The 24,693-nt window shown below is 42.5% G+C and overlaps 1 protein-coding gene across 2 annotated transcripts; it reads right to left on the reverse strand.

Moving 5' to 3' along the window:
- Positions 1–3,079: 3,079 nt before the first annotated feature.
- Positions 3,080–23,629, reverse strand: LOC101521719 (E3 ubiquitin-protein ligase TRIM4). 2 transcript variants are annotated; one of them, XM_058680603.1, is made up of 6 exons: positions 23,036–23,629; positions 20,059–20,154; positions 18,858–19,088; positions 17,906–17,928; positions 17,537–17,637; positions 3,080–3,985 (listed from the first exon to the last, which is right to left on the reverse strand). In XM_058680603.1, the coding sequence occupies exons 1-6, from the start codon at positions 23,426–23,428 to the stop codon at positions 3,162–3,164; spliced, it is 1,668 nt and encodes a 555-aa protein (XP_058536586.1). In that variant the 5' UTR covers positions 23,429–23,629; the 3' UTR covers positions 3,080–3,161. The 2 variants fall into 2 exon arrangements, with proteins under 2 accessions (XP_058536586.1, XP_004587218.2); XM_004587161.4 differs by lacking the exon at positions 3,080–3,985 and adding an exon at positions 12,802–14,013.
- Between the last annotated feature and the right edge of the window lie 1,064 nt (positions 23,630–24,693).

The raw sequence follows: 24,693 nt of genomic DNA on the forward strand, positions 1-24,693 counted from the left end.
CACACTGGTGGTTGTGATTACTGAGTCAGCTATGTCTCCAGCCTTGTTCTCTCCGTAAACCAATGGGTATTGCAGCCCAAGCCCAATCCTGCCCACCACACACTCAGCCTTTATATAAATCAGTGGGAGCTGCAGCCTAGTTGGAGTGGCCCCCCCCAGCAACCTCCACCAGACCTGCTTCCTACCCTGGTTCCTATGATTGCCGGTATGTACAACAAACTGATCCAGTCTGCCCACATCTCATTCAGATCTCATATATGTCAATGGGCATTGAAGCCTAGTTCAACCCAACCAGCCTAACCATCCAGCCCACACTTATGCTGGTGGGTGTCACTGTCTAGCCATGCCTGCCCCCAGTCCTGGGTCTCATGCTCACCAGTGGGAGTGGCAACCCAAGAGGTAGGTGCCCAATGTTTCCCTAATAGGCCAACTCCCACTCCCAAAACTTGCATTCTCCAAGTGGTAATGCAGTTTAGCTTGACAGAATTTGTCCCCAGTGCCAGCAGCTGCCAGCTGATGCTGTGGCAAAGCCCAATCAACCCACACCCGCTCTGGCTTATGCATGCACCAGTGGGTACAGTCAGCCCAGTCTGACTTTCTCACTAACCCAGCTCACATGCAAGCCAACAGGTGTTGTAGCCCTGCACAGCCTGGTCTGCCCCCAATCCCAGCTCTCATGCTCACCAGTGGTAGTAGTGGCCCAGAAGGGGAGCCCCACATAGCCCCTCTACTGGTTTCGTACCCATTACTCCTGGGTCTCACATGTGCTGGTTGGGCACTGCAGCCCTGTCTGGCATGGCCTACCTCAACTCGGCATTTGCCATTGGGTGCTGTAGCCTGGTCCAACCTGGCCCACCTCCAGTTCCAGTTCACACTGGTGGGGGCTACAGCCTAACCCAGCCAAGCCAGCCCCCAATCCCAGGCCTAATGTGAACTGGCTGGTATTACGACCCAACCTGGCTTATTCCTCACCCCATTCTGGTTCTTGAATCTGCCAGTGGGAGATAAGAACTGGCCCAGCCTGCCTCACCCCAGACCTGAGCCACATGTATGCCTGTGGGTACTGTAACCTGGCCTGGTCTGGGTTGCTCCCAGCCTTGGTTCTTATACTCACCTTCAAGGACTACATCCTGACAGAGGAGTTCCCCAAGCTCCTCCATCAGAACCTCTCCAGGTGCCAGATCTCACGCACACCGGTCGATCCATGGCCCAGCCTGACTTAGTCCATCTCCTGTCTCAGCAGGAACAATGGCCTTTTCTGACCAGCGTACACCCATAATGGTTCTTACTGTTGTTTGTTACAGCCCAGCCAAGCCTGGTCCACCCTGACACAGCTCACACATGGCTCAGCAGAGGCAGAGACCTAGCCCAGCCCATTCTACACCTGCCCTGGTTCTCACAAGCACCAGTGGATGCTAGAGTCTAGTCCAGTCTGGCGCACCCCAGACCTAGTCCACACCCATGCCAAGGGACATTGCAGCCATGTTCATGCCAGACCACAGCCCCCATTCTGGCCCTTGCACTCACCAGTGGGAAACACATCCCAGCCAGGGCGTGCCCTTAAATTCCCCAACTAGGCCTGTTCCCAGCCACAGATATCATGCTTGCCAGTGGTTGCTCTGACCTAGCCCAGCCTGTTCTACACCTACCCTGGCTTTCACGTGGGTGCTGGAGTCTAGCCCAATCTGTCGCTCCTCAGACCCAGTCCACACCCATGCCAAGGAGACTGCAGCCATTTCAAGCCCAGCCCAATGCCCCCATTCCAGCTTTCAAGCTTACCAGGGGGGATTTCAGCCAGCCAGTGCATCCTGTTAGCTCCTCAAACAGGCCTATTCCCAGCCACAGATCTTACACATGCCAACGGAGGTTGCTGTTCCACATGGGTGAGCCAACATATCTCCTGCAGATTCTACCCCCAAACCTGATTCACTCACATGTTTGTTGGTTTCATTGCCCAGCCTCACAGTACCCATTCCCATTTCTGACACTCACTGGTGGGTTCCATGTTCTAGCCCTGAGAGTAGAGTGGCCTAGTCCATGGAAGTCCCACAGAAGTCATTCCTCACATGGACATAAATACTCAGGTGCCTGTTCACCCCCACCTGTGCCATCCCCAGACTCCCTGCAACACCACAACCCCAAGCTCCCATTGGCATCATTGGCACCTGGACCATCCAACCCAAGTTCCCCTGGCTGCAGTCATATAGCCGGGGGAGCAAAACACCTAAGCCTCCAGCCCAAACTTACTTGAGATCCACCCACTCTTGTTTAATTTTAGTATAATTCATTGATTGTTATAGGAAAATCCTGATTCCCATCACGGTGAGCCATTCCCTCAGCAGAAGTCCTCCAGGCTCTGTAAAAGCACAACCAGTTTGGTTCACAGAGGAAAGGGTGAAAATGCCAGACTGAGGATGGTGCTTGAATCATGAGTCACTGGCCAGTCCCTGCTCACTGTGATACCTGAAACTAATGTTTCCCTGAGGGCTTTTTGGCAGTCACCTTGGACCCATTGTTTATGAGACTGAGAAAGGAGCTAAGCCATTTGTTGTTGATAGAATGTTGTGTTTCCCACATCCGCATGATGTTTTTATTTTATTGTACACTTTCAATTTTTTATCTTTCATGATACAATTCCTCAGGCTCAGAGATTTTCTCCTTTCACCCTCCACATTCTCCCTTCTTTTCCTACATAGGAAAAAAATCGGTGTTTCTTCTAAGAACTGGAGCAAGGAAGAGATGTCCACTTTTACTCTTTAGTACACTTTAATATCAGATGCCTTAGGTAAAACAGGCAAGAAAGAGGAGCAAAGTGCACCCATGTTGTAAAGGAGGAATTCAATATACCCATGCACGTAGATGACATCATTTTGTAGACAGGGTGAACTAACCTCAAGTTATACTTCAAATCAATGAATGGTCATTGTACATCTTCTTTTAAAAATTTATTAATTTTACATTGACTATAAAGTCTTCCAGAAATATGCTCCACAGTGCTCACATGCCTAACACCAAGTTAGTATAATGAATTCTGTGTCAACAATGGCATTCTCACAATACTCAGAACGAGGATCCAGATCCTTCAAAAATATTAGCAGGTTGTCTGTATCAATTAAAAAATTATCCCATCCACTCTGTACTCAGGGCTACTACAACTACTATTATTGGGTGATAACATCCCTCCTCAGTACTCTCCTCAGGGCCCTCGCTACATCCTTATTGCGAAGAGTATAAATCAGTGGATTCAGCGTGGGAGTGATGATGCTATAAAACACAGATCCAACTTTGTCTTGCAATGGCGTGCGCTCAGATCTGGGCCTCATATACGAAAAGATGCAGGCACCAAACCAGAGGGAAACCACAGTGAGGTGAGAGCTACATGTGGCAAAGGCATTTCTCTTACTCCCAGCTGAACGCATCTGAATGACACTGTGCAGGATGAAGATGTACGATGCACAAACAAGGAGGATGGGCAGCAGGAGAAGCAGGACAGTGCTAATATACACTGTGGTCTCATAAACGGTGATATCTCCACATATCAACTGCACAACAGCTGGAAACTCACAATAGAAGTGGTGGATTTTCCGAGACCCACAGAAAGGGGAGTACATCAAGATCATGGTGTGAGTGAGGGAGTTGACGCAAGCCCCCAACCATGACATGACAGCCATCATCAGTCCCACCCTTCTGTTCATCAGCACACTATAACGCAAAGGATGACAGATAGCAACATAGCGGTCATAAGACATGAAGGACAGCAGAAGACACTCAGCACCACCCAGTGACAAATAGACAAAGTGTTGTGTTGCACAGCCCACAAAGGAGATGGACTTCTTGCCAGACAGGTAGTTGGTAGCCATCTTGGGGATGGTTGTGCACACGTGCATCAGATCCATGAGGGAGAGCTGGCTGAGCAGGAAGTACATTGGCATGTGAAGCCGGGGATCCGCACAGATGAGCAGAATGGTCAGGCTGTTGCCACTCACTGCAACGAAGAAGACCACCATGGTCAAGGAGAAGAGAAAAAGGTGGATGAGGGAGTCATCAAAGAGCCCTTCCAGGATGAAGTCTGCCATGGAGGTCTGATTCCTCTGCCACATGTCCCCTTTCACAGATCTGGGGAAGCAGGAAGTGGCACTGAAGTATGATACCAGAAAAACTAGGATCCAAAATACTTGAAGAATTCTGATTGAAGAATTTTTGAAGAGTTTTTTTTTCTATCTATTAAACAGCTGCAGTAATAGAAAAGCTTTTGTGAAAGATAATTTAGTAGCCATCTTCATAGACATGTTCACTTTGGAATTCTAGAATATCTGACTCTAATACATGCCACCTTCAAGAAAAACATCCTCTCATAAAAATAACTGATTTAGATATAAATATGCAAACAAATCAGCATAGATTCTATATTTAAATATTTACGGGGTGTTTATTTGCTTGCTTAAATCATCATCCTGAATTTAATCAGAGAAGCTGAATTCCTATAAAATCACTATAAATACAATACATATGATGGGTTTTGTGACAGAATACTGACTACACAATTGGGCTAACTGATAAAATAGTCTAAGCAAAGCTGCTACATTTATGTCTGAAGTCAGAATTGACTATGGATATAAAGATGGCAGATCAAGAGTAAGCTGGAATTCCAATGCATGAGCTGTCACCCTCAAGGGTACATTTAACTACATCTCAGTTCTTTTTGCATCTAGAAGTTGTGGCGTGCGTGTCTTGCAGAAGCTATGACAATCCTCTTTAAGGAGATAAACACACAGTTGGCACAGAAGTAGGAGAAGCTTACATAGGACCTAGAGGGATGACAAATCATGTCTGAGATCAGCTGGTGTTTCACACCGACGTGTTAAGATCATCAGCAACAGTGTGAATCACACAATGGCTGTCTCCTCCTACCCTGTGGATCTTCTGAGAAATTCTTCTATGCTCCACCTTAACCAAAACACACAAAAATGGAGATTCTGGGGAATGTTATTTCTCCTAGCCACACTGAGAGTGCCACCAGAGCCCATCTTCTGTCAGTTTGGCACACATATACATCCTTAAAGTCATGCTCAATATACAAATAAATACAACCATCATCTACCTCAACAAGATGTAGTCATTTTGCAAACAAAAAACACATTCACTTTCCCCACGAGAAAACACAAAGTTCTCTTTGTTAGAGCAATACTCATTTTTCTCCTAAGTGATGCACATGTTCCTTTTGATATCCTAGAATTTAAAACAAAAATATTTGGTTTCTGTACACAAAATTATCAAATATAAGTAAAAAAAGTATTTACTAATACCCCCTAATGAAGTACTATCCTATTTTTTAATATTAGCCTCCTTACCCCTAGTCACACTATCATTGCCCAATTGACCCAGAAACAAAGTGGTGTGAGAGGAAGGATAGAGATGATGTGTGGGGTCAGCAACATGGGCTGACCCTCAAGAACCACAGCCCTTTCATCCAACAACCAACAACAACGTTGAGACTCCAATACAGCAACACACCAAATGATGTCCAGCCAGTTACTTGGGTAGCCGACTGATTATAATGAATTACTTTTCAATGTGGAATGGACAGGACTTTGTTCTTCCTGTAACAAATGTGCACTCTCGATATGGTTTTGTCTTTCTTGCCAGGAATGCTCCTAGCAAACCTACCACCATGGACTCAGAATGCAATTGATTCACCATAATGGTGTTCCATGAAGATCTGCACCTGACCAAGGAACCCAGGTCACTGGAAATGAGGTGTGTACATAAGACTCTACTGATGAAAGTCTTACTATATATATATATCCATCATCCTGCAAGAGTTGGCCTGTTAGAACAGAGGAACTGTTTCTTGAAGACAACTGCAACAACACAGCTGAAAATATGTTGCATCGCAGGAGCTGCTTCCCTTAAGATATACTTTAAGTGAATCCAATTTGTGATTCTGTTTCTCCCACAACCAAGGTCCAAGAGTTAGAAATGGGGAAGAGTATTCTCACAGGAACTCCTAGTAACTACGATACAGCAGCACCATTTTGGCTTCCTGTCCCTGCATTTTTTAGCCTCTAATGATTTGAGATCTTAATTCCAGGGGGACAAATTCGTCAACTGGATGCCATAACAATAATTCTACTTCTGACAGCTGAGATAACCACATCACTTTAAGCTCTTGATAAAACTGAATCAATAGGCAAATTAGGTTACTATACTATACTGGTCATTTAGTGTTAATGCCAACTAAAATAGACCAGCTCATCTTTCTGGACATCACCTAACACTATTATATGTTCAGCATCAGTGGATTAAGAATCCAACCTCCCCCATACTCCTGATCACTCCAAGCCAATCAAGACATCCACAACTCTTTCACTTAAATATCCATACATGTTTCTCTCTTCATTAATGTCCATATTTCTTCATATATATGCACATAGTGCAGAATTCTCATAATCTGACTCCTGTCTGTGTTAGGCAACTTTCCCAGTAATTCTCCATTCCAACTTGTATCTTTCATGTGACATTTTTTTCCCACCTTCTCAGGAACCTACCTTCATTGATTGATCAAACACTGCACTAATTGATCAATTCAGATTTGTAAGTAAGCTGCTAGCATACTAGTTTCCAATTAGGACATCCTTGATGTCTCACGTTCCAATATTATCTTTTCCTGGAATTTCCTCTGCAAAGACTTATCAGCATCATAAGTATGAAATGAAATGGAAAAGACAGGATAGTCCACAAGGACCCACACATTGGTTACAGATCATCCAAATGGTCTTTATTGAGACTCCCATCCATACTTCCTTCTCTAACCTTAAAAATCTGCATTTAGAATATTTTCCCCCCAAAACAACTAATCATTGTTGCAGTAATTATTCTAGATGACAGCATTACCAGGAACACCAACACAGGTAAGAGTCTGTAGCACTCACATTCTGTGCTTTGATTTTGAGCTCCATCATCATACCTGAGCAGAAATTAACTTTCCAGATGCCTGATGGTTGACCTCTGAATCATGAAGCTGTTTCTTCTGGCTGTAAACATTTATTTCATCCACTTCTCCACCCCACTATGAGAGCTTAAGCAACAGAAATTTCTATTAATGTTACCTGATTAGGAAGCTAAAACAGCTTACCCCTCAATATGTCCAGAGTCAAAATAAAATTTGTTTTGGATTTCTCTATTGTTTTGGATCACTACCACACTCTTCATAACTTTACACCTCATTCCCTACTTAATAAAATACACCTTTGGCTACTGTATTCAGAAAGTTCTTCTTAACTGCATATACAACCTCAATAGTAAGCAAAGGAGATAGCATAAGAACATATTTGGACTGGCATGAGCCAGTTATGAGGAAAGAAGAGCACCACCTGTGAGATATGAAACATCTCCTTACCACAGAGGACCCTAACATGTCAGCTACAGCAAACTGATGACACCAAACAGAAAGCTTAAGGGAATCCCACCCAGAGGACACATCCTGGCTATCTTCTAAACACTGTTACCCAAGATGCCAATTAGTCTGAACCGCAAACATTGAGATAACAGTCCCCAAAGGACTTTTCAGAGTTTGTAGGAGTTAGGGGAGTTGTTTAAGTACTTTAAGGAGTATAACTCCAAAGGGAAAAATATTCTCTGTAGAGGCCAATTAACCATGATAAAAAATAATTCTTGGTGTTCCTGGCTTGTTCTTCATTTTGGAACTTAGATCTCTCTAGCGCCTTTCCTTCCAACCATTCTGAGGAGACACATCTTTGATCTAGCCCAGTGCTGACATCATGGCTTAACAGGCTAATTATCTACTTTGAAGCATCAGCATCCCTTGATTATAAAAACTATAAACATTTGTGAAAGAAATTAAAGATGAATCTGGACTAATACAAAGAGTATAAAAGATAAAATCTATAGGTATAAGAGTGATGTTCTATAATTTGATTATTATGTATAGCCTTTATACTCCCGAGGAACACTTTTTTTTTTTTTGCTTTGTGGGGGCTTTTGTTCTTTGTTATTATTTTCTACTTACCATGTGTTTACAGTTTTAGCTTATGGAATGTTAACTCTGTGACTGCAAAAGGAAAAGAAAGACTCTTACTGTAAAACTAGGAAAAAACAAACAAATAAGGAAGGAGGATGGCAGAGGGGAAATACAGGCAGCAGAGAGAGTAAAATGGAAGTATCACTGAGATCCTAAATCTGTATTGCAACTTAGGTGAAATTTTTCCACTTTACATAATTTTTTAAAAAGCATCCCTCAGAGCCAGCACAATAGCTCAACTGGCTGATCCTCCACCTGCAAGCATGACATCCCATATAGGCACCAATTCATACCCCACGTGTTCCACTTCCCATCCAGCTCTCTGGCCTGAGAAAGCAGTGGACGACAGCCCAAAGCCTTGGGACTCTGCATCCACAAGGGAGACCAGAAAGCAGCTCCTGGCTCCTGGCCCTTGGCTTCAGATCAGGTCAGCTCCAGCTGTAACAGCCATTTGGAAAGCGAACCAGCAAATGGAAGATCTTTTTCTATCTCTCCTTCTCTCTGTAAATCTGCCTTTTCAATAAAAATAAATAAATCTTTTTTTAAAAAATGTATCCCATGGTAATGGTTTAAAAGAATCAGTATTGTTTAAAAAAAATATATCCCTGCTATCCAAAGCAAAATACAGGTTCAACTCAATTCCTAATAAAATACCAAAGACATTCTTCACAGAACTAAACAAAAAACAATTCTAAGGTTCATATAAAACCACAATTACTCTGGATAGGAAAATAAATCTTTAGTAAATAGAACAAAGTATACAGCATTACACCGCCTCACTTCAAAATATACTACAAAGCTACAGGACTTGAAACAGCATAATGGCATAGAATCAAATGCATACAACTATTAAATAGAATAGTAAACCTAGAAGTTATAGAGCCAACTGATTTTCAACAAAGGTACTAAATAGAACTGGGAAAAGGACAGCATTTTCAATAATAATATCAGGAAAACTATAAACAGATAAGAAGGGTGAAATCAAACCAATATCTCTCACCATAAAAAAAGACCAACTTAAAATGGGTTAAAGACTACTACTAGAAGAAAATACAAGTTAAACACTATAGGACACTGGAATTGGTAAAAGGGTAAGAATTTTTGGATATGACTTAATTACACAGGAAATAAAAATAAGTACACAAATTTTGTCTAACTGAAAAGCTTCTGCATAGCAAAGGAGATGAAAATTAACAATGAAAAGACAAGAAATTATTGGTTAATTTGACACTGATGAAAGAAAAAATGTCTCTTCCTTTCTATCATTCTGTCTTTTAAACAAATAAAATATAAATCTTTAAAAAAAAAAAAAAACTGAGGGGCCCAGCACAATAACATAGCAGCTAAAGTCCTCGCCTTGCACACACCAGGATCCCATATGGGCGCCGGTTCTAATCCCAGCAACCCCGCTTCCCATCCAGCTCCCTGCTTGTGGTCTGGGAATAAAGTCGAGGATGGTCCACATCTTTGGGACTCTGCACCCATGCAAGAGACACAGAGGCTTTGGATCGGCACAGCTCCAGCCACTGCAGCCACTTGGGGAGTGAATCATTGGACGGAAGATCTTCCTCTCTGTCTCTCCTTCTCTCTGAATATCTGACTTTCCAATAAAAATAAAATAAATCTTTATTTTTTATTTTCCAAACTATTTTATTGAAATGTATGAACAGGAAAAAAAATCACATGTACAGTAATTTTAAAAAGTGAAGGTCAATTTTGGGAGATATCAGTTCCCCTCTCCCGCCCCCTCCACCATTTCTATTATGGTTAAGCCACTACTAACCTAGCATTAATTTTTTTTTTAAAAAAAAAAGGGATATGAGAACTTCTATCAAAGGAAACAACAAAACTGAAAACAAAACCCAAAACAGGCATAAGAAAACAATTTCCTGCTCAGAAAGCTTTCTTCGTGGGCACCTCATTAGGAGGCACGCTGAGCAGTGGAGAAGCACAACTTCAAGGTATAAGGGTAGAGGCCATTTGGGTTTTTTATCTGGTAATGGGTCAGGAGCCCAGAGTCTCCAGGGTGTCACTCTTGGATTCCTCAGACCTAGTGGAGTCGAGGGTCAAGGCAAGAAAAACACAAGATGAGTGTGGCACACCTTTAGTGCCAGGAAACAAAGTGCTCAAAAATATAAGGACAGGAACACGTTAAAGCAATACAGGCAGTAATCTGCAAGGCTCTCTGATGGTAAAAGTCGGGATACTTTCACTGTATCCCAAATGATGAAATACATACTTATGAGCCTATGTGATATAAATGACTAAATAATAATTGAAAGAACAGGGTAAGTTGTCCACACAGAAGCATCCCAAAATACAGTAGATACCACCACCCCCAAGGTAGTTTTAAGCCTTCTTCCTCCCTCTCCAGTCCCTTGATTGTAGCCTGGACTAAATGACCAGCTCTTAGTATAGAAAGGGGAAACAGTAATACAGTGAAGCAAGCAAGGAAGAATAAAGGAAGTACTGAAGCAGCTGTGTGCTGCAGCTTCCCAGCTACCCAGACCCACAAATCTCATCTGGCTCCAGCATCCATCTGACAGAACCTGCTGCTCTCCCCCTGCTAGGAATCCCCAGAGAGCTCCACAATCAATGGGCGCACTGGATCTAACCTCGAGACACATCTGCCTTCATGGCCACAAGACAGACTGCTCTTTCCTCATCCCCACCCAGAAAAGATCTCCTCATCACCACGGGTTAAACGACACTCTGGGGCAACCAGAGCAAGCCCAAGATCTGAGCAGAGTCAGTGCAAACGCAAGGACAGCATCAACTCCCAAGGCTGGGGACCAAGCCCAGGTCTCAAGATAAGATAGAAGTCAAGATCCAAGATGGTCAAGGTGACCAGCAACAGTGTAGGATACATGGTGATCCCCTATCTTCCAGGCAATACTAACCGTCTTGGCACAAAGCTTTCTGTGCTGCAACACATTTGGGAAATGCTGCGTACTATTCCTTCTAACGACTCAAGCATTAACACAACAAAGATCCAGAGAAGGTCCCAACTAAAATCAAAAACTGACCACTTCATTTCAACCCTTCTTACACATCAGAAGCACAGAAGATGGTAGTTTGAGGGGTTTTTTTTTAACACTTTTTTATACCTGCATCTCATCTTGTAACTGAGGTGAAACAAACCAGAAAAAGGCAGTGTAAGAAATAAGCTGGGTGGAGGGAAGAGAAAGCGCTTCCTCAGTTGGAGGTGCAAATTCTTTATTGTAAGGGCTATGAATAGGAACTCATGAAGCATTGACAAAAGAAGAAAAGGTTTGGAAGAACTGCCACCAAAGGTTTAAGATCCAGGAGATGAACAGATAGCTTTGCCAAGTACACATGCAATCACAGAGCAAGCACCTGTAGCAGAACCAATCTCGGGATAGCCCAGAGAAAGAATGGAGGAAAAGTATTAACGAGTTTCCTAGGATGGGAATTAGCAAGGCATGCACTAGAATAACTGAAGGGCAAGTACACCAGCTTCCTAGGGTTGCTATAACAAAGCACCACAAATTGAGTGGCTTAAAATAGTAATGTACCAGTAGTTTTACAGGTTACATATTGGAGATAAAAAATCTTTAAATCCAATTATTCCAAACCTCTTCTTGGCAGACCATTCCTCCTCTGAAGCTTCAGTTCAGGGGCGGTTTCTTTCAGACTTCTTCCAGCTTCCAGGAGGCATAGATGCTCCCTGGCTTATGGCAGCATAACTTGGTTCTTCCTAGGTCTCCCATAGCCATGGTCCCTCTGCATCTTCAGTGTGTGTGTGTGTGTGTGTGTGTGTATACAAAATTTCACTCATAAGAACAACTAGAACAGGGCTTACACAAACAGCCTCAAAATAAGGGCAGGTAGGGACATTAGGAGGAGAAAAGTTTGAGAGATTGCTGAAATCACTGCCAGAAAGTCTTTATTGAAAGTCTGGAAGCAAATACATTGAAATATTGGTGATAGTCAGATTATGGATAACTTTACTTTTTGTACTTTTATATTCGAAATGTTCTATAGCAAACACGTATGACTTTAGCAATGCCGAGGAGAAATAAACACTATTTTTTAAATATCCACTAAATTTTATAATCATCAATATGTACATTCTACAGCAGAAAGGTAAAGTGAAGAAAAAAACAAAACAAAATTAAAACCTGAAACAAAGATCAGGATGGCCCACAATCAACATTCAACAAGTGATTACAAATAAACTGAAGAGAAAGAGTGTGTGGGTTTTCACATCAGAAAAATCCTGGTTTTAATCCCAACACTCACTCACTCACTCACCAGCTGACCAACTCTAGGACTCTGAGGGGTTTCAGGCTTCCCACTTTTATTAAGAGGCTAGTACAACGTTAACATACAACAAATGTTTCCCAATGAATGCACATGACATGAATAATCCTGTGTATTCAAAATATGAAGCTGAATATCACACAGCATAGTGAACACTTGAGGACAGAGACTGTGGCTGGAAAACAGGAAGAGCAACAAGGGGATAAAAGGGAAGATTTTCTCAATTTCCTGATCCAGAAAGTGGGGATATCAGTATTGACTACAAAGAGGCAATGCATGATTAGATAAGACAATTCCATAAATTTGCCAAATTTCTTTTTTTTTAAAAGATTTATTTTATTTTTATTACAAAGTCAGATATACTGAGAGGAGGAGAGATAGAGAGGAAGTGGAGCTGCCAGGATTAGAACCAGCGGCCATATGGGATCAAGGCAAGGACCTTAGCCACGAGGCCACGCTGCCGAGCCCAATTTGCCAAATTTCAAAAAGTTAGGTAAGACTGTAGGATGCCCATGCTCTGTGCCCTTAATAACCATCAGGGTACTATGGGCTATAAATAACCAAATGCAATTAAAATGGTCTTAGATAGTAAGAGTGTGATTATCTCATATAAAAATTGTGCGATTAGGAAAATTTCAACAGTTTAATGATGGCCAGACACCAGGCTGCTTCTACCTTTTCTGTATTCTCAGCCCTAACACAGCTGCTAATGTTGAAGCAGGACTGTTGTCTTTCCAAGTATCTCTTTTCAAAGGTTACAAGACACCAAACAGAAGCACCTTGGAAAATTTCCCATCCCATCTCCATGGCTAGAACTACTTCACATGATTGCTTCCTCAGCACCACTCCTCTGAAGCAAGGCCCAGAAATTCCATTAGAAAGATTCCAAAGACAAGAACTAAGGGAGTGTACACTGGAAGGGCAACCGTTCAGGTCTTTCACATCCACCTATGCACAGGACCAAACAACATGAAATCAGAATCTGAAACGACGCTATTGACAGACTACTGAGGATGTATGAAACAACATGATGTAAAGGAGGGCTAAGACACATATGTCCCTAACCTGGGGTACAAAGAGGGACTTTCTGACAGGAGAAGAATGGCTTTATTTTCCATCAGCTACTGGGATGACTAAAGATGCCAACGGACTCAACCAAAAAAATGGCCTGAGGCGTGAAACGAAAGGAAAAGAGAAAGTGTGTAAGTGCACTCCATCCACAGCGCTGTAGAATGAAACATTCCCAGCGCCGTGATCTAGGTAAATCCCAACCCGGTGAAGAGCTGGTTCTTGTTTGACAGGAATGACAGGAAGGCTTGTCAAGGGCCGATAGCCAGCTGAACTCCAGTAAATGATCCAGATTCCCATATGTGGGGATAATTCTCTACTATCATTAATCCCCATGACATCTTCCCGACACACCCCCACAGCAATCTCTAGGTTATCTTTATTCTCCACTTCCCAGTAATGTTTTCCTGAAGTGAAAACATTTTTTCCCAGGACACAAGGCAAGTGCTGAAATCTCTCAACATGTGTGTTGTTCTGAGGAGTCTTCCGTCCAGTGAAGTAGCTCCATGCTGTAGAAAATACTGGCCAGTAACTGGCTGGTGCTCCATTTTTCACATATCTCCCTTCCTGGGAGATGATAAGTTTGGGATGAGCTGTATCTTCAGCTAGGCTTACAGCCACTGTGGAGAAAATAAAAGCTGAGATAAATGAAAGTTCATCACCAATCCTTCTCCAAAACGCCCACGTCTTACAGCTTCAAGTTCATCTTTCTGCTCTTGACAGGTTCTGTTAGGGATGAGATTCTTCACGGCCTCCCAACTGCTTCTAGCAGAACTTGAAATACTCATTTCCCTTCTTCTCTAACAGACTAGGACCCAGAAGAGTAGAAGCTCATGACTTCGTGGTTCCAGGTCTTCACAATAAACATAAACACTTGGACAGATGTTAAAAAATTAAATCAAGTCTGCTTTTTGGGAAAAATCAACTTGGCTGTGATTATTATGTATTGACCTTTTAATACATGGTTGAACTAAATTTTCTAAATTTTTTTCCAGGATTCCTGTATCTATATTCAAAGAGATATTGTTCATTCTTTTCTATTACTTTGCCTGGATTTAGGATTATGGTGAAGTTGGCCTCCTAACAATTGGTAAATATTCACTCCTCTTCCAGTTTTTTAAGAATTCATACAAAATTGATATTTAGTTCTCAAGTGTCCAAGGGAATTCACCAGTGAAGCCTCTTGAAAGTTTTTTAAACAATAACATCAATTTAAGAGAAACAAAGTTGCTCCAGTCATCTAGTTTCTCACGAGTCAGCTTTGGCAATTTGTGTCTTTTAAGGGCCTTGTCCATTTCATATGTTCTTGAATTTATAAGCATGAAGTTGCACAGAATATTCTATTAGTCTTTTCACTTTAATGATGTTACCATTCTAATTTCTAATGTTACTAATGTATCTCTTCTTTTTTTGTGTTCATTCTGCTTAAAGATGAATCAATTCTATTCATAGTCTCAAGGCACCAGTTTCATCAATTTTGTTCTGTTGCTTTCTACTATTCTACTGTAACAATTTCTGCTCTAATTTCCATTTTTCAATCTCTTCTATTTGTAGTATATTAAAGTAGCAGCTAATGCCATTAATTTAAAAATTATCTTTGGGGCCCAGCATGATAGCATAGTGGTTAAGGATCTCGCCTTGAACGCCTGGGATCCCATATGGGCGCCAGTTCCAACCCCAGCAGCCCTGCTTCCCATCCAGCTCCCTGCTTGTAGCCTGGGAAAGCAGTCAAGGACAGCCAAGGCTTTGGGACCCTGTACCCACGTGGGAGACCTGGAAGAAGCTCCTGGCTCCTGCCTTCAGATTGGCTCAGCTCCGGCCGTTGTAGCCACTGTATATCTGACTTTCCAATAAAAATAAACAAATCTAAAAAAAAATTATCTTTGACTGTGGCTCATACTACCAATTTCCACTTAAATACTGTTTTAACTGCTTCCCACAAATTATAAAGCATGTTTTACTTTTCATCAAAAGGGCCTTATTTTTTTTTTAAGATTCATGTTTTTAATTGAAAGATATACTTACACAAAGGACAGAAAGATCCTCCATCCACGGTTCGCTGACCAAATGGCCACAGTGGCCAGAACCGTGCCAATCTGAAGCCAGGAGCCAGGAGCCTTTCCCAAGTCTCCCACATGGATGCAAGTGGTACAGCAAGCTAAACTGCCCTTGGTGATACTGCCATTGCATACTGGAATGCCATTTCAAGTCCCAGATGCCTAGCTTTTTCAAAGATTTTTTTTAAGAGAATTATCAAGTCATCTTTTCCACTGTAAACATTACCCATTTTTTGCTGTGGCTTCATTTAAGATTTTCTTTCTATTGCTGGTTTTTCAGCAAATTGTTTATGATATGTTTTGGTGTATTTGTCATCATATTTCTATTCTTAGGGTTTGTTGAGTTTCTTGAACCTGTGGACTTAAGACGTCTCATTAAATGTGAAATATTTCTTCAAATATTTTTCCTGCCCCATCTCCATCCCCACTCCTCTCCTCAGAGACTCGAATCACCATCGATAAAGCAGCATGAAGTCATCCCAAAGTCACTGATGCTTTTTTTTTTTCCGAACTGTTGCTCTTCCAACTTCTAAAATTCTGTGTATTGTGTATCATTTCCATCATTAAGTTCACTAATCTTTTCTTCTGCAAGATCTAACCAAGTACTAATCTCATACAGTATATTCATCTCAGCCAGTATGTTTTTTATCTCTGTAAACGCAACCCGCATCTTTTTTATGTCTTCCATGTTTCTATACGCCTCGTCACAAAACAGGAATAACTGTTTCAATGCCCTATGCTTATTCTAACATCTGAGTCAATTTAAATTGATTATTATCATTGCTTTCCTATTGTTTTACATATCTGATAATATTTAACATAACACCAGACACTATGAGTTGTACTGAATTTACATAGTTGGGTTTTGGTTTTTTTGTTGTATTGTGTTTTTTCTTATTGTGTCCCCCCCCCCCCACTTACCAATTTTTTGAGCTTTGTCCTGGGATGATTTACACGGATACAGTTTGACCCTTTTCGTCTTACTTTCATGATTTATTAGGTAAGCATAAAATAGTGCTCACTCGAGGGCCAGATATTCTTGATTACTGAGGCACGATTATCTTGATTACTCTACCAAGTGCCTCATGATTTCAGAGTTTTCCAAGCTGGCTAAGGAACTGGTGAGCACCAGCACTGTTTCACTCTGAGGCACGTGTTGATCAATTTTCCAGTGAATACTCAGGGAGTCCCAATACGGGGTTCACTCTCAGTGCAGCTCTCCCAGGACTTTGTACGCTCAGTGTTCAGTTCTCTTTGAACTCTCACCTCCCTTGACAACTCACCTCATTCCCCTCACACTTTTTAGGGATCCCTGTGTTTCACTGTCTGATGTTCAATGTCATGTAAATTGCTGTAAATCGTGTATTATGCCTTTTTTTAATTGCTTCAAATAGGAGAGTAAATTCAGCCCCTATTACTCCATTATCACTGGAAGTGAATAACCACAATATGGTCCTTAAGCAGGTACTGATAATTACCTGTATGGTTTTTAATAACATGTGGAGAGCCAATGAATTATTGTCTTTCTGTCCTATCCTCACCTTCTCATCCTCAGCTGTTGCCTTTCCCACCCACGTACCCAATCATGCTGTTGCATTTGGTACCCTTCCATTTTCTCTACACCTTAGCCCATGCTGCTGACTCTGCTTGGAAAAGTACACCCTCATTTTCCACTTGGAAAACTCCTACTAGTCTTTCAAACACCAGAACTATCATTTCTGCTGTGAAAACTTCCAAACTCACCCCCAATAGAGCCTTTCCTCTCTACCTCTAGAACATTTTATTCTATCACTCCCAAACACTGGCTTCTACAATACTACAGTAAATGATAAAGGTCTCTTTCATTTGCTTATTAACTCTTAGACAGGCAGGAATAGAAAGACAGGAATAAGTCTCTTTCTACCTATAACGCAGTATTAAATAAATGCTCCGATATACTCATTTATTCCTAAGTAATTATTACATTTTTCCTGACAGTCTCATTAGCTTCAAATTCTGTTGTCTCTTCTTTTCCAGAATTCACTCATCGCTTATTCTGTTATTTGAAGATATCTAGAGAGCCATAAGTCCTAGAAATTCTGCTCACCTCGGAATCTCTTCAGCATTTCCTTCATCATTGGTATCTGGCACACTGTCTTCACATTTAGAACTTCAGGGGAATAGTTCACTTCATCCTGGTTCTCACACCTAGGCAAAGTACAGAAAGCTACTCTTTCTCAGAAGACATCTAGGGCAGTCAAACTACCCCCCCCTTTCCCACCAGAAGTTTCCAAATCCAAAGCTCAGATCACTTTTGCTTCCATCTCCCCTTGCAAAAATGCAACAGCAAAATTCCTCCTCCCAAGACCCCTCGAATACTCCAAATGACCCATGGACCTCCAGGCTTGTTTCCACCATGCTCAACCAACACCTTATCATTCCACTCAGGCCCCCCTAGAAGAGTAGGAGCTCATACCTTGTCAACACATCTTTGGGATTCTGTGAAGAAAAGAAAGAAAACCCAAAATGGACTATTACTGCCAAAATAGAAAAGTAGGGGCAGTCACAAATGTAGAAACTTACCTAAAAACTTAAAGCTACAAGGACATTTCACCTTTAGAGAATATAAACTCAAAGGAAAAAGTCTTGGTAACAAACTGGCCAAAAGGTCCAAATTTTTTTTATATATCATTTTATGACACAGTTTCATAGGTTCTGGGATTCCCCTAGCCCCTCCCCAAGCCCTCCCCCCATACTGAATTCCTCCATATTGTTACACTAGTACAGTTCATATCCAGTCATGATTCCTTCATTGTGGGCATGGACCATGAAGAGTCCAGCATCTTATTGTCCATATAAGGTCCAAATTTAATGCTGAGTCAGAATTATAATCCTTCAGCATGACTGAATATTAAAAAATTATCTAAATGAATATACCAATCAAAATCTGGGGATTAAATTTTTTTTTAAATCTGGGGATTAAGATAACTAAGCTGTCATTGTAATGATTAGCAATTAGCAAAAACTATATAAATCACTCTTAGCTACTGATGTAATAATGTTTTGTAATTTAATGCTTGATTTTACTCTTTTAATAAACAATTACGACTGTGCAAACAAAATGAACAGAAAAGTCTCAGATGTACTTCAGGACCTACATAAAGTTCCAAGCCATGTGAATCTAAACATCTCACATCTCCTCAGCTCATCACCTAATTTTTCCACTAGTTTCCTTTGAATGATGAATCTTTGATTCGTTACTCCCATAATGACAGTAGTAAAACAATTATTAACGCGTATAGAGCATGCCTTCTATTAAACCCTTCACCAGCAAGTACATTCAATTCTTGGGACAAGAGTGGGTTCTGTTAGTGATGTTAACTAACACTATACAAAGACCAAAATAACTCATTTCACACCCATCTTACCTGAAGCAACTCCAAAGTGGAAGCCTGGCTCTTCGCCCCCACCTCCAGGATGAGCTTCTTCAAGGAAGTGATGATTTGATTGAGCGTTAACATGTTCTCATTCATTTTCTTCTGTGTTTCTTCATCTTCTTCTCTCAGTCTCTGAAGAATCAACTGCTCTTCATCAGCAAGAAAGTGGTGCAGCTTTGAAAATTCTGTGCTGATTCTCATTTCCTGATTCTTTATCTTCTCCTGTGACCACATAAGATTCATTCAATGCTTGTTTTGTCTGGCCCTTGCCCCCAATTTCTTGCACATAACTTCCCAACAACTTATGGTCCTTTCCATTCTCATCAACTGTTCCAGAGAAATCTCCAGCTCACCTCATGCAAACTTCCATACTTTTTTATATGTACTTGATATCTCTGTACTTTTCACAGTATTCAAACATAGCACTGTCTACTTCTAACAGCAATAATTTCCTTATATACCTTTTCAGACTAAAATGCACTTTCAGGACCACCATGACAGCTCAACTGGCTAAACCTCCACTTTTAAGTGCCAGCATCACATTAAGTGCTGGTTCATATTCTGGCTCTCCACTTCCCATCCAGCTCCCTGCTTATGGCCTGGGAAAGCAGTGGAGGATGGAGCAAGTGCTTGAGACCTTGCACCCACGTGAACGACCCAGAGGAAGCGCCTGGATTTAGACAGGCTAAACTCCCGTCGTTGCAGACATTTGGGGAATGAATAAGCAAACGGAAGCTCTTTCTCTGTCTCTCCTTTTCTCAGTAAATTTGCCTTTCCAATAAAAATAATTTTTTAAAAAAATTAAAAATAAAACGCACTTCCACATCTATTATTTAGTTTAGCCTTCAGAAAATCTACCGTTTGGTTCCATTAAATCTTTAGGACTGTGCAGCACATAGTACTGCCCAACCACACTAGCCTTCCTAAAAGCAAAATCCATTCCTATGTGTCCTCCCGTAGTGCTATGGACCCAAACCAACTCTGACCCAGGAAATACACTAAAGTATTAAATAGAGAGGGTGGAATTCACATTACCCAAAGTCACAGGCCAGTCAGACCAGACACTTCCTGTTCCATGACTTTATATGCAAGCAATGTGACAATTCAGGATTACCCTGCACATTTCTCCCTCCAAAATGAACCCAGACTGAAAGAGCCTTGGTGGCAATAAATGTCCAGATCCCTCTATTACCTTCCACTTTGTAGCATTCTTCAGTTCTGTGTCCTGTAACTGCATAGCCATCTTCATCTTGACTTCAAGCCTACATTCAGCGCTAACAAGTTTTTTCTGCCAGCAGAAACACACAAAAGTAACATCATCATCATCATCATCATCATCTCAGAGGATCCTTCTTGCTTAAGAATTAAACACCACCCAATCTAAATGGAGACTGAGAAAATACTGAAGATAGTCACAACCTATGGTAAGACATATTTTCATACTATTTCTATATATGCTATATAGACATTGCCTAATAAGTTGGCAAAAACTAGAAAATTTTGTTAGGTTAATAAATATGTAGTATTGGTATGGAAAAGGACCTCTGACATTATAAACAGGTGGGTAAAAAGATGCCATTTTTTTAGAAGGGTAACTGGCAGGATTTGACAAAATGTACATTATCCCACTTCTAATAATGTAAGAATAATAGCAATCATGTAGAAAACATTCACTGTAGCATTATTCTCAATCCATTATTGGGTCATTATTATTTACGGTATACCAATTTCAGGTAGGTCTTTATATGGTGATGTTTATGTTAAGTCAAAAGCAAACTAACATGCTTTGCATAAATTTTTAAAAGAATTTATGTGTATTTGTGTGCATGTGTGTTTATGCATGATTATTTGTATGTAAACAGAAAATATGGAAGGACACATATCTTAATATTAACAATGATTATTTCTGTTCATTACTTGTAAGTTTGTGTTAGCAAGAGATCAGTTAGTCAACATTAACCAGCGTTAGACATGCCCTCAGATAGAAGCAGACAGGCTGGAAAAACACAGAAGAAAACCAGCCAGAACTAGTAATCAAATAGCTTTAAAAGGAAAAGAGTCCGGACTTAATTCACGGGTTTTAGTTTCAGTTACCAGATGGACTGCAATATGATTTATCAAATTAAGAAGTAGGGAGGGGGCAGGAAACAGGCATTGTGGCCCGGCATTAAGGGTATTGGCTAGAGTTCCAATTCAACTTCCTGCTACGAGCCTGGGAAAGCAGAAGGTGGTTCAAGCTTCTCTATATACCCATCTCTTACATTCTACGTGGCCCCCCTGGGGGACTATTTGCTTACTTCTTCCATGACAAGACAGGATGACAATTCTAAAATACTATACCTCTAAGCTCACGTCCCTCTTTTCCTGTCCCTCTCCGTTACTTCCTGTCAGTTATTCCACACTTAATGTGTTCCAAAATAAGCATGGGGTCTTCTGTCCTAAAGCCCACCCTCCCTCTCTCACACTTTAGCACCATTAACCACACAATCATCATCTACCTGCTGATCCAGAAATCTGGACTGTCAGCCTAGCTTCCTCTCTCTCTCACCTATGAGGACCAATTAACTGGTCACCAAGCCTTTCCAGCTCAAAATTAACCCACTGCCTCTTCACCATTCATGCCTTGCACTAATTCAATCATTACCTTCTGCTTCAAATTTTTTTTAAAGTAGCCTACTTAGTTTTTTCTTCAATGTACACATGTGAGTGCAAAAGTCATCATTGTAAAACAAACTAAAAAAAAAAAAATGGTAACATTCCCTGCCTTATAATTCTACTGCCACACAGAGAAAGCTCCACCATTAACAGACCTTTCATGATACAGCCCTTGCCTTTCTTCAACCCCAACTCCTACTCCACATCTCAAAAGTCCCGAGGACCTTCCAGTCCTCTCCTTACATCACAAGCTATATATTCTCTCTCCTACTTTGTCCTGTAATACTCTCTCCTACTTTGCTATACTCACCCTTCAGAAACTAAAGCTGTTCTTTCCTAACTTCTCACCAATCAGTCTGACCCCAGACCCTCTGTGTACAAGGTACATACTTCAACAGCTCTCACAACCCTGAAATTAATGGTCTATGTCCCTTACATGACAAAACTCAAGTCTCTGTCATCCATTTAGTACCTAATTCTGGAACAATGCTTAGCATCAAAAGTAGTTACAAAATGAAAATCAGCTGTGCATGGGTTTGTTTTTTGTTTTGTTTTGTTGCTTGTAGTCAGCTGAGAAAACCGTACATTTCCCAAAACACTTTCACTGTGTCTCTAAATATGCATGTTCACGTACTTACTGAATATCAATTCTGTTGGAGACCACTGGAGTTACACCCGTTGGTAATGGAAGGGGGAGGACTACTCAGGAAAGCATGATCAAGGAAGGTCTTCAAGCTAGAAGCTAAAAGGATCTGAAGAATTCAGGGTGTGGGTAGACAAAGAGAACAGACTTGAAACAAAAGCCAGGAAAGCGTGGGTGGAGCCGAGGAAAGTAAACTGACTTATTCCCGCTTGTCTTAACGGGGAGACAGTTACGACTGAGAATCCCCAAGTATTAAGTAATTTTTCCAACCAGTGAAGAAAGTAAGTCACAGAAAAACCAATCTTTTCAACCCCAGCTGGGCTCTCCCTAAGTCAGTATTCTATGACACCTGTCCTGTACAATATAGCATCCATTAGCCACTCAGGCACCTCAAACGTAGACAGTCCTAAATGACACATGCTCTAAGTGTAAAACACACACTGATTTCAAACGCACGTGGAAAAAAAAAGAACGTAAATCTCACTGATGAGTTTCACTTAAACGTTAATATTTTGCATAACTGGGTTATAGAGACACTGTTTGTACTACTGGACGTTTTAAGGTAAACATACAGTTAATATCAAATTTCCGGGTATCAGCACTGGTACACACCCTCCCGGTAATCGTTTCTGTAACTAGGGGGTCCCCAGGTGCAGACCCCTGAAAATGCTATCCAGTGACAAGTAAGGCTTGCACTGCCCTTCCCCTAATCCTTAACCCATTTCTTGAGATTCATGCATGGTTCTTGAGTGTGTGGGGGGGGAGGGGTCTTTTCATGCTTCCCATGGGAATGACAGCCACTTGACGGGGTCTTTTAAGAGAAGCTAGTGAACGCTCGTGGGTACACCGGTCACGGGGGCGGCCGGCTCACCCGGTAGTCCTCAAAGGCCTCGTCGATGGGTGCCATGGCGTGGGCCTGGTGCTCCTGGGACTCCCTGCAGACCAAGCACACGGGCCGCTGGTCGACCTCGCAGAAGAGCCGCAGGGGTTCCCGGTGGCGGCGGCACAGCTCCTGAGACCCCGCGCCCTGCCGCCCGCGCCGCCTCTTGTCCGTGATCCTGGCCAGGGCCCAGTTGGGCCGCATCGCGCGGGGCGTTGACTGCTGCCGGCACTCGGGGCAGAGCAAGTAGCCGACGCTCGGTGTCCAGCTGCGGTTCAGGCAGTGACGGCAGAAGTTGTGCCCGCACTCGATGGACACCGGGTCCTGGAAGTAGTCCAGGCAGATGGAGCAGGTCAGCTCGTCTTGGAAGTCCTCGGCTTCCATGTCGCTCGCTGCTCGGCCCCGGAGTCGCTCCGGGCGGGCGGACGGGCGGGCGCTGAGAAGCCCCTGGCTCTCGAACCCGGGACCAGCGCCTCAGGGCGTGAACAGGAAACCCAGCTTCCTCCTCAGGAAGCCAGGGACGCGGCGAGCGGTAGACAACAACCCCGCCCTGCGCTGGCGGTAGGCGGCGCCTTCTGGGGTTCGTCGCCGGGAAGGCACGCAGGACGTCCTAAGGGGCTGGGCGCGAAGCATGACGGGACTAGGGGCGTATCCTGCGCGCTGCCAGGAGTGAGGCCGCCGGGCGAGGAGGCCTTGGAGCCACGTGTGGGGACAAGGTGAGGCTCAGTCCGGAGGCGCTTCCCGTCTCGGCCTGTTTCTCCACAGCTGAAGGGTAAATTCTGCGTCCACCCCCACCCCTCACCCGCGGCTCGAGCCCATTTATATCCCGGAGTTCTGGACGGCCAGAAGCCCCGAGAGGGCGATCTCACCCAGCGGTGAGCTAGTGAACTAAGTATGCGCTGTGCACCCGACACACACCCCTACCTCTCTCACACACCCCTAAAACACACACACACACACCTCTCTCCTAGTCCAGCTTCAGTCCCCAAGGGAGGACCGCCAACCCCGAGATCTAAGATTTCCGGATGCCCCCCTCTCAAGGCCGGGATCTCCTGCAGTTAGAGGAATGGGGGGAGTTGACTTTTCGAGCTTACTCCCAGCCACGATCTGTGGGGGAAGCTAGTCACCGTGATTGGCCATACCCCAGATCTCGGGGCACAACCCTCCGGGGTTGTAATGGTCAAGGGAAGAGAATGTGGGTTTCAGTCAAAATTCCACAAGAAAGCGGGTAATTTTCGGAGAACGGGCAAGTCTGTTGTTCATTGGAAGTCCCTTGGGATGGCAAAATGGTTGCTAGTCTTCAAGTTGGGTATTAAAAAAAGGTAATAGATTTGTGAATCCTAATCATGCCCACTTAAAACAACAAAAACAAGCGTGGCTTGTTGTCCACTGTTCTGGACTTGACCATTGTCCGAAAATTACCTGTTTTCCTCCTGTGGAATTTTGACTGTGTGTGTTTCTTTTTTAAACCTTCCATTTTATCCTTTATCTTGTGAAAGATTTTAAAAGAAAAAACTTAGTCCAATTAAATTGAATAGAATTTACTTGAATAAAGAACAATCAATTAAAATAAGAGATCCAGAGTGTGAGCCCCTAACTTTCAAGGGAAGCACTGTAGAGAACCCCCTAACTGGCCAGGGCAGTGGCCT

The sequence above is a fragment of the Ochotona princeps genome, chromosome 24 (assembly GCF_030435755.1).
Source record: "Ochotona princeps isolate mOchPri1 chromosome 24, mOchPri1.hap1, whole genome shotgun sequence".
Taxonomy (NCBI): Eukaryota; Metazoa; Chordata; class Mammalia; order Lagomorpha; family Ochotonidae; genus Ochotona; species Ochotona princeps.

Excerpts from the sequence above, each read along its gene's own strand:
- LOC101521719 (XM_058680603.1), bottom strand. The coding sequence starts at position 23,428 with ATGGAAGCCGAGGACTTCCAAGACGAGCTGACCTGCTCCATCTGCCTG. Across the intron at positions 20,155-23,035 it reads AGGCCTTTGAGGACTACCGG|AAAAAACTTGTTAGCGCTGA; the intron begins GTGAGCCGGCCG and ends TTCTGCTGGCAG. Across the intron at positions 17,929-18,857 it reads CCACTTTGGAGTTGCTTCAG|AATCCCAAAGATGTGTTGAC; the intron begins GTAAGATGGGTG and ends TTTTCTTCACAG.